At 43.1% G+C, this 10,247-nt stretch overlaps 1 protein-coding gene across 1 annotated transcript; it reads left to right on the plus strand.

The window, feature by feature from the left end:
• The first annotated feature begins 686 nt into the window (after positions 1-686).
• NLRP10 (NLR family pyrin domain containing 10) lies at positions 687-4,575 on the plus strand. Its single transcript, XM_055317904.1, has 2 exons — positions 687-1,169; positions 2,353-4,575. The coding sequence occupies exons 1-2, from the start codon at positions 887-889 to the stop codon at positions 4,128-4,130; spliced, it is 2,061 nt and encodes a 686-aa protein (XP_055173879.1). The 5' UTR covers positions 687-886; the 3' UTR covers positions 4,131-4,575.
• Positions 4,576-10,247: the final 5,672 nt, after the last annotated feature.

A 10,247-nucleotide genomic window follows, 5' to 3' on the forward strand; every position in this document is an offset into this window, starting at 1 on the left:
TTCTCTGTCAAATTTCTCATCTGGAGTGATCCCCAAGACAATTTCTGTGATGATCAAAAGAGATAACAACTAGTGAGTCCTCAAAGTACAGCTGTTTCTCTTATTACTTGAACTTAACTCCTTATCTTTTTCTTTTAAGGTTTTATTTATTTATTCATGAGAGAGAGGCAGAAGACACAGGCAGAGGGAGAAGCAGACTCCATGCAGGGAGCCCAATGTGGAACTCGATCCAGGGTCTCCAGGATCACACCCTGGGTTAAAGGCGCTAAACCGCTGAGCCACCCGGGCTGCCTTTAACTCCTTATCTGAATTAGAAGATTTCCAGCTTTGAAATTCTGTGTGAAGCCAAGGGGCTGATGAGTATAGAGTTTCTACCTTCTTGCCATTCCTCTCAGCAGTCCCAGTAAATATTCTGTATAGGTTCACAAAGTCAGAGAGAGGCTCACTTGTAAAACGTAAAAAAAAAAAAAAAAAAAAAAAAAAAAAAAAAAAAGTGTCTATTTGTAACCCAAACTGCCTTAAGCAGCCAGTTAGGGCCTGATAAACCGTGGTGTGAACAAGAGGAGGGTGGAGGAGAGAGATGGAGAGATAGAATCTACACACCCACACACCTTCCTTCTCATTTGCTGGCACAGACACACATCAGCCAGTGGACAAAGGGGCACAGTGGGGAATGCATAGGAAAGTTCCTTGCTGTCTCACCTGCTCGCCTTTCTTGGAACTTCGCGCATTTCTCATCTCTCCTTGGCCTGCGCTCAGCAGCTTGCTAAATAAAGCAGGCGGCTGAGGTGCCTGCAGGCTGCTCTTCCCTCAGCACCTGCCTCTCTTCCCCGCTCTCCTGCTTCTCCAGATCACAGGTCTGAACTCAACCCTTCACCCCAACACCATGGCCCTGACTCGCAACCCCCGGGAGGCATTGCTCTGGGCCTTAAGTGACCTTGAGGAGAAAAACTTCAAGCTATTCAAGTTTCACTTACGGGACAGAAGCCTGCTTGAGGGGCGGCTGCAGCTGGCACGTGGGGAACTGGAGGGCCTGAGCCCGGTGGACCTGGCTTCTCGGCTGATTTCACTCTATGGAGCACTGGAGGCCGTGAAGGTGGTGGTCAGGGTCCTGAGGGTCATGAACCTGTTGGAACCAGTGGACCAGCTCAGCCACATTTGTCTGAACGGTGAGTGGAGCCAGGGATGAGGGGAGGGGGAGGTCAGGGTGGCACCAGGACTCTCCCACCCCTGTGACATTTCCAGAGACTCCCATAGCCTGGAATTTTTGCTGTCTCTCCCTATTGCCCTCTTTCTGTGCCTGGGAGCACCAGTGCCCAAGGACCTGGTGGTCTCCAGCTAAAGGCTCTGACAAGTGTAGGGACAGGGCCTGAGCCAAGGCATGGAGATTCATAGAAAGACTACATTAGCCATAATGCCCCACCTCCTACTTCCAGTTGTAGTGCCAGAGAAGAGTAGGGTAGCAGAGAGGGCTTAGAGATTGAATGAAGATGGTGTTGGTGAAGGGGTTTCCACTAATCAGCAGGAATGGCCTTGGGGTGAGGGGGTCAGATCTTTCCTTAGCTGCTGTCCCAGCGGGCAGCCCAGACTCCTTTCCACAGAGGACAGCCTGCTCCTGCATCCTGCTTTCTGCTCTCTCAAGAAACAGGAGGATCAATGCTGCCCTAGAGAACAATGTGGGCTTGAAGCCCAGAAGGTCGCCTGTCCTTTCTTGTGGGGTTTCAGGGGAGGTGCCTGTGTTCCCTCCAGGGGCCCCTCTTATACCCGAGAGCTCTTCTGACCTATAATCATAGCTTCTGCTCAGGAGCTGGTTTATCCTGAGCACACAGCTTGATCATTACCAAGAACAGGCTCCTGTTACTTATTTCACCATCCCCCAGCTTCCCTTTCCTTTCTCCACTCTGTCCTCACCTTTCTAATGGGGATGTTTCACAGGAGCACTCAGATATTCATACGCACAGACACTTTTGCACATACATGTATTCTTACAAATGCCCATTTGCTGATGCGCACTGATGCACCTTCCTCACACAAAAATACACAGACTTGTGTAAGTGTACTCCCATGAGTGTGCGTGGATACACTCACTCATACCCCACCAATATCCTCACACACATGAAACACACCCTTGCACACTCACATGGATGTGCATATACACACCATGCATGTGTCTGTGTGCAGGAACACATCACATGTCCAGGGGTCCTTCCCCTTAAAGCCCAAAATATAAACTTCAAGAGATAGAAGTCAGAGAGTATACAAGATGAAACTAGAGAGCAGAGCCTAGAGTTGAAGGGCCCTCTTTGTCTTTCTTTCTGTCTGACCCACTAACACCCCATGTGTCTGGCTCAGATTATAGAGAAATATATCGAGAGCATGTGCGCTGCTGCCTAGAGGAGAGGCAAGAGGAGTCAATCTGCGGCAGCCACAGTCAACTGCTTCTGGTGGCCACTTCTAGCCCAGGGAGCCCAGAATCATCTGCCTGCCCTGTCTTGGAGCAGGAATTGGACTCTGTCTCGGTGGAGACTCTGTTTGATCCAGGAGAAAAGTCCTACCAAGCCCCGCCCACAGTGGTGCTACAGGGGTCCGCTGGAACTGGAAAGACAACACTGGCCAGAAAAATGGTGCTGGACTGGGCCACTGGTACCCTGTACCCAGGCCGGTTTGATTATGTCTTTTATGTCAGCTGCAGAGAAGTGGTCCTGTTGCAGGAGGGCGTACTGGACCAGCTTCTCTTCTGGTGTTGTGGGGACAACCAAGCACCTGTCAGAGAGATGCTGAGGGAGGCTGAGCGACTGCTGTTCATCCTGGATGGCTTTGATGAACTGCAGAGACCCTTTGTAAGGGGCTTGAAGAGTCTGAGGCTGAGCCCCATGGAGAAAGTGCTGCACTGTCTAATTAGAAGAGAAGTGCTTTCCACATGTTCACTTCTTATCACCACCCGGCCCTTGGCTCTGCAGAATTTGAATCCCTTGCTGAAACAATCACACCATATTCACATCCTTGGCTTCTCTGAGGATGAGCGGAGGAGGTATTTCAGCTCCTATTTCATGGATGAGGAGCAAGCCAGAAATGCCTTTGACGTTGTACGAGGAAATGACGTTCTCTACAAATCATGTCAAATTCCAGGCATTTGCTGGGTGATCTGCTCCTGGCTCAAGGAGCAGATGGAGAAGGGCAGAGAGATCTCAGAGACTCCCAGTAATGGCACAGACATCTTCATGGCCTATGTCTCCACCTTCCTGCCCCCCAGTGACAATGAAGGCTGCTCCAAGCTTACTCGGCACAGTGTCCTGAAAGGTCTGTGCTCCTTAGCAGCTGAGGGGATCCAGCACCAGAGGTTCATGTTTGAAGAAGCTGACCTCAGGAAGCACAATTTAGATGGGACCAGACTTGCTGCTTTTCTGAGTAGCATGGATTACCAAGAGGGACTTGACATCAAGAAGTTCTATATCTTTCGCCACATTAGCTTCCAGGAGTTTTTTCATGCCATGTCCTACCTGGTGAAAGAGGACCAGAGTCAGCTGGGGAAAGAGTCCCGCAAAGAAGTGAAGAGGCTTCTGGATGAAGAAAGGCAGGCAGAGAATGAGGAGATGACCCTCAGTATGCATTTTTTATTGGACATATTGAAAAAAGAGACCTCCTCGAACTTCGAGCTAAAGTTCTCCCTCAAAATTTCTCCCTTGGTAAAGCAGGATCTGAAGCATTTTAAAGAACAAATGAAATCTATAAAGCATAAAGGGGCCTGGGATTTGGAATTCTCCCTGAATCAGTCTAAAATAAGGAATCTGGTAAAAGGTGTTCAGATAAGTGATGTATCGCTTAAGATGCAACGTTCAAATAAAAAGAAACCCCATGACAGTAACTCATTTTCTGTCAAAACCAGCTTGATTAATAGATGGAAAGAGAAGGAAAAATGTCCTTTTGCAGACAAAGATAATATAGAAAAGACACAAATGGAGGCTTCTAATGGAAAAGGCAGAGAAATGGAGAAACAAGAGATGCTGAGAGTAGAAGCAGTAGGACGGGAAGTGGAGGAATGGGACAGTAGAGCTGAAGGGTCAGGAAGGTTGGAGAATCAGGGACAGGAAGATGGGGGAAGACAGAGTGTAAAAAAAATGGAGAGATGAGAGATTAGACTAATAGGTACTGGAGAGAGTGGAAGGGCAGAAGAACAAGTAGAAAAGAAAATTAGATAATACAGGATCAGAAAACTTGGAATATAGGACATAGGGAAAGGCCATGTGGACTGAGTCCCTAGGAACAATCACATTTACCATCAGTGGCTCAAATTCAGTTATTTAGCATCTCTTCCTCCTACAGAAGCTGCTTATAACCTCCTCTACTGTGGAATTTAATGTTAATGTTTATATTAGTGACCAAACATGTGATTGGTAAACTATGGATTGTCCTCATTCTGTAAGATTGGATAATGTGAAGCATATTAATATCAACATTTAAAAGAAATATTGTACTGGGTTATAAGGGAATATCCCTTTGACTCTGTTTTGTGATCAATTGCTGCTTAAATAAATAGTAGCTTCCCATCTTTCTAGAAACTTCTAGAATTTCTGTGTTGGAAATGAACCATGTCTTGTCACAGACCTTTGGTCTTAAAGTCTACTGTGATTTGACCTAGTTCTGTACTAATACCATGTCACTCGTCCCCAGTGATGCCATTACCTCCCTTATCTTTTTGGAAAGACCAGCCAGTTCCCAGAGATAAGTCATAATTCCTTTTTTTCTGCTCTGGCTCATTCTGTATAGACAAGAAGAATTCAAAGGAATTTTAAATATAGGTGGGGTCAGTTCCTGACTCTTGTTTCACAGATGAGGAAATTGAAGTTCATTTAGGAGACCCATCAATTTCTGGGGTTCCAATGTTCATAGCAGTAATGTGCACAATAGCCAATATAGGGAAGGAGCCATGATATCCTTCAACAGATGAGTTGATAAAGAAGATGTGAGATATATATATATAATAGAAAATATTAGCCATCAGAAAGGATGAATACCTACCATTTGCTTCAATGTGGATGGAACTGGAGAGTATTATGCTGAGTGAAATAAGTCAATTGGAGAAGGACAATCATCATACGGTTTCACTTATATGTGGAATATAAGAAATAATGAAAGGGACAATGAGGGAAAGGAGTGAAACTGAGTGGGAAAAAATTAGAGAGGAAGACAAACCATGAGAGACTCCTAACTCTGGGAAACAAAGGGTTGCAGAAGGGAGGTGGGTGGGGTGAAAGGGTAACTGGGTGACAGGGACTAAGGAGGGCACTTGATAGGATGAGGGCTGAGTGTTATACTATATGTTGGCAAATTGAATTTAAATAAAAATATATAAATAAATAAAAATTTCTGGGGTTCCTCAGAGAGATCTCTTTGGTCCTACCCCTCAGCCAACACAGTAGAGGCCCCTGAGGACCTGGTGTGGGCACCACAAACCTACTCTCACCCCAGCTGTTGCTGCTGGTGCCAGAGCAGCCAAGAATGCCAGTGCTGCCTTGACCTTCAGTGTCCCACAGAAAGGTTACAGACACTCCTCATTTTGCTTTTCACACATTTTTATTCCTGTCCTGATTCCTTACAAGTTGATTCCACACGTACCACTTCCAGCAAACTGCTGGACATGCCCAAACTTCTGAATCTAAGGGAACTTCACTTGGGTGGTCAATTTGGGATATCATAACAATTCACTCTTTTTCACACAGGGAATTTGGTGGCTCCAAATTTGATAATTATATAGATGATATATTGAACACATAGACTGTGTTTGTGTCCAGAATATGTGTAACAAACAGTATGTGTGTACATGTGCTTATTTAAAGAGTAATTTGTACTGCATTGTTACGGAGGCTGGCTGGCATCCAGTGTGGGTGAGGTTGTGTCACCCCCTAAGAGATTAGATATTCACAGCAGACCAACTCCTGAATATCATAGAGAATCTGGGAACAAGGGAACAGGTGCCCAGCCACACTGCTGGATATTCATGGGGTCAAGGAGGCCCATTTAAAAAAAAAACATAGGTCTAACATGTAATTGAGGTTTAGATAATTTATTTTGATTAGGATTCACATTCAGTTCAAACTAGCTGAAGCAAAAAATTAAATGACCCACTGTATTTATTTTTTACAGATAACAGACTTCTAGTTTTAGCTATGTCCAGCTCTTTATAGGTAATGGCATCAAGGCTTTCACTCTCTCTCCCTTCTATTGCTCTTTTTATAGTAGCCCTTTCTTCTTATTTCATAGAGTGGCTCTTATGTATCAGAGAAGATGGACATAAGGGGTGTCAACTTAAGCCATCCTTACAGTCAACAACCCTAAAAGAACAGAATCATCTTTACCAATAGGTCTAGCAGAGAAGTTGGAAGAGGCTTCTGACCTGACCCTGGGTATGTGCCAAGCCTTGAACAACCACTGTGGTTTGGAATATGAACTTCTCTGATTACATAGGCTTAAGTCTGATGGCCTAGGTCATACCTGCGGGCTAAGTAAGAAAGGATCAGCACTTCTTAAAACTCATGGAATGGGAGAGTGGTTCCCCAAAGGAAAGGATTCTGAACATACAGAATAATGTGTCACACAGATATTACACAATGGTCTGGGGTCCCCTGAGGGGCTGGGTAAGAGGAAGAGGCCATGAGACACCTGTGTGTAGAAGTCTGAAAGAATGGGTCCAACTGGGATCCAGAGCTTGGTGGTTGAAGGGAGCAGTGATTCTAGGTGCAGAGAGACCCTGGTTTTACCTGGTGCTGACTTAGCCTCCCTCTGGGGAAGGGGAGGTACAAACCATGGGAAAGAGAAGGTTGTGGTTTCCTAGGGAATAACCATGGGGACCCCCTGGGAAAGACTGGAGTTTGAGAGTGGCAGGTAGAGGAAGTTTGTGAGACAAAATACAAGATGCCCAGTTACATCCGAATTTCAGATAAACTATAAATATTTTTTTTGCATGGGACACACACTAAAAGATTGTTTATACGAAATTCAAATTTGACTGAGCATTCTATATTTTTATTTGCTCAATCTCGCAACCCTAAGTAGAGGAGGGTGGTGGGGGCAGGCAGCAGCCATGAGCCACATAGTAACATATCTGCTGCTGTAGCTTCAATTAGTCTTGACAATTTCCCTATTCCTTCTCCCCTTCTCTGGACTCTTAAAATGAAAGTGGCCTTTTGCAGAACCCACAAACTGGGGGGAAGGCTCCTAAGTAGGTTAGAAAAGTGAGTATTCTTGGGAGTATGTGGAGAACATTTGCCAGGAAAAGACTGAATTTATATTAGTAAATCTGTGGCAATTTTGAGATTGGACTCATGTGTAAATTGATTTTTGACATGGTTGTCAGTCACTATGCTTTCTCCCAGATAATTTAGAATTTCCTCTTCCCTTTTTGGAACACTGGCAGAAATGCAACTCCCTCCTTACCAAAACAAAACAAAACAAAACAAAACAACCCAAAAACCCCACACACAAAAAAACCCCACACAAAACAAAACATGCTTCTTAAAACATTAGAGACTCAGGAAGACAATAATCTCTATGTTTCATGCTTCCCATTTCCCACTTCAAGGCCCCAGTGGATTTTTTTTGTTGTTGTTGTTACCATGGAGAATGTGATGGGGGCATCTATATTGTGCTCTTAGCAATACCCTGTATAGTCCAATTCAGCCTGAATGACGGGATGGTCAATCTCAAGAAGGTCCCTTTTAGTAGGATGTGTAACTATTCACTTCTTGACTTCTTTTATAATCTTTTCCTATTCACTCCTAAACTTGAGAACCAGACCCCGAAGTGTGTGAAGTCCTTGAAGTGATTCATTTACAGATTTTCCTTGCCCTATTTCCATTTATTCTCCATCCCTCCTTCACTAAGATTTGAAATCCTGTCTTCTTCACCCTCTACATTCATGTCCTTCAGGATAGTCCTACGTGGGATTTGATCCCCGGACTGGAGATTACACCCTGAGCTGAAGGCAGATGCTCAACCGCTGAGTCACCCAGGTGTCCCTAGTCTCCTTCCTTTGCCAAAAATACCATTATTTCTCTTGGGGATTTTTTTCATCAAACTTTTTTAAAGTATGCACTGTTGGGGTAGTGCTATCCTCATTTATGGGGTAGGTACCATTTGGCAGCATTCTCCATCCTCATTAATCACATTGTCTGGTCCATGGTTTCTCATGTAATCCCTCCTACAGCAAATGATATGAGAGGGGTCCTCAAATTGTCTGTTGTGAATGAACACCTTTTCCCCACAGGATAACTAGTATGTTTCCCACTGGATACAGATTAGAAAGGATGTATCTCTAAGTATTGGTAGACATTGTCTGTAGTTGGGGAGAGCTTCCTTGAGAATGGAACCTACTCTAGGAAAGCAGAGATGAGAAATAGAGAAAGGGAACCAGATCCTGTTCACCTCATCTGAATTTAGGATAAAGCCAAGCCTGCAAATTCATTCGTCCCTACATTCTGATGGGACTGAATCAATGGTCTCATTGATTGCTCAAGTCAGTACAGGCTAACCTATGAGTCCCTTGGTTCTTTCACATACCTTGTGAGATTAATAATATCATTTTAGCAGAAAAGTAAGCCAGAGAAGTTACATATTTGCTCAGTCATATAGTTAGTTCAGATATTTTCTCTTCAAGATAAAAAGCACGATCTATAAAATCACCTAAATGACTAATGCCCCCACCACCACCGAATTTTCAGTGTTTCCATATTTCTGCAGGAAAATATTTTAAAAATTGGTAATGACACCAGGCTTTCCACAAAGTAACTTCAACCTACTTGTCTTAACATGTTTCCTATCACTGCAGAAACTGCCCATCCCATGCAATCAATCTAGATAAACCTGCCTTTCCTTATACCCCTATCCCTGCCTGTCTTCACTGTCTTTACTTTTACTCAGCCTTTGCTTTCATTCCTTAATGGTGGTGTTGGGTGCATCATGGTGAAATTGAGTCTCTTGAGTGAATAGACGTTTATCCCTATAGAAACCTGAAGGAGTGTTGCTTCAAGTTTGAGTAATTGAGCTTTCTTATGTCCATAGGGGGAAGTCTATATAAATTGAGTGTAAGTTTTCCAGAGAATTCTCCAAGGGCAAACATTCAATACTATATAATGTTATATAATCAGTGCATTGAATCACTAAGTTTTATTTATGGGAGAGTATTTTTTTAAACTAAAGAAGTGAAACAGATGATTGAATGAATGAAAATGAGAGGTAAGGAACTGAAGATTCTGCTTATGTGCCTGTTAGTGGGTTTGCCACTTAAAGTTCTTCTCACTGATAATTGGAGATACTTATCATTGCTCAAGTGAGAATGTCAACCACTCTGTCTTTTATAGTCACATAAAACTTTGGGCAATAATTAGAACTTTAAGTAGTTTGCTTGCACTAATCATCAATTCATAGAGCTTTGTAGCTGGGGTGGGAGGTGATCAGAAATAAGGCCAGTCACGTACAAAGATGAAACCCAGAGAAGGAGGTGATTTGGCCAAGGTCATACAGAAAGTTAACAGTAGAACCAGAAGGACATGTCATTGAATCAGTCAGGTCACCATCAGGGTAACTCATGTGAAAGGGAAAAGATGGAGCATTCAGGTTCAGTTGTTTTTTTCTTTCTTTCTTTCTTTCTTTCTTTCTTTCTTTCTTTCTTTTCTTTTCTTTTCTTTTCTTTTTTCTATCATACATAAAGACAGTGATTTAGATTTGTTTCATAACTATCGGTCCCCTGAAGTTCATCTATTTTTAATAAGATACTCTAAATTTTAATATTTTAAAAACTTATTAGTTTTATATACTTGGAGTTTAATATATATTTTTATCTACTACAAATGGTACTTAAATGCTTTTTTTTTCTTCAGGGTCCACCTTACTAACTTTAGAGATTACTTGATATCCAAAACATAATTATTAAAGTTAATACAGATATTTGATTTATCACCATGGTTAAACTCTGTAAATCAACTTGCTTTTTACTATCTGTTAATGTCCTAATAATCTGAGTTCAAGGCAACAATACATATATTCAGCTTCTGTCTTCCCGGCTTCTTCATGTCCTACAATGAAATATTGTCAGTTTTCAAAGCACCATCCAAAGACCAGGAGGCCCCCACTCTAGTATTAAGATGTTACAAATACCTCTGATTTGAACAAATCTGCCTTCCTCCTTCTACTTCCTGGCTCTTCCACCCATAGCATCCTTTGATTATGGTTGTTTACTTCCCCTCTCCACT

Source organism: Nyctereutes procyonoides, unplaced genomic scaffold, assembly GCF_905146905.1.
Source record: "Nyctereutes procyonoides isolate TBG_1078 unplaced genomic scaffold, NYPRO_anot_genome, whole genome shotgun sequence".
Taxonomy (NCBI): Eukaryota; Metazoa; Chordata; class Mammalia; order Carnivora; family Canidae; genus Nyctereutes; species Nyctereutes procyonoides.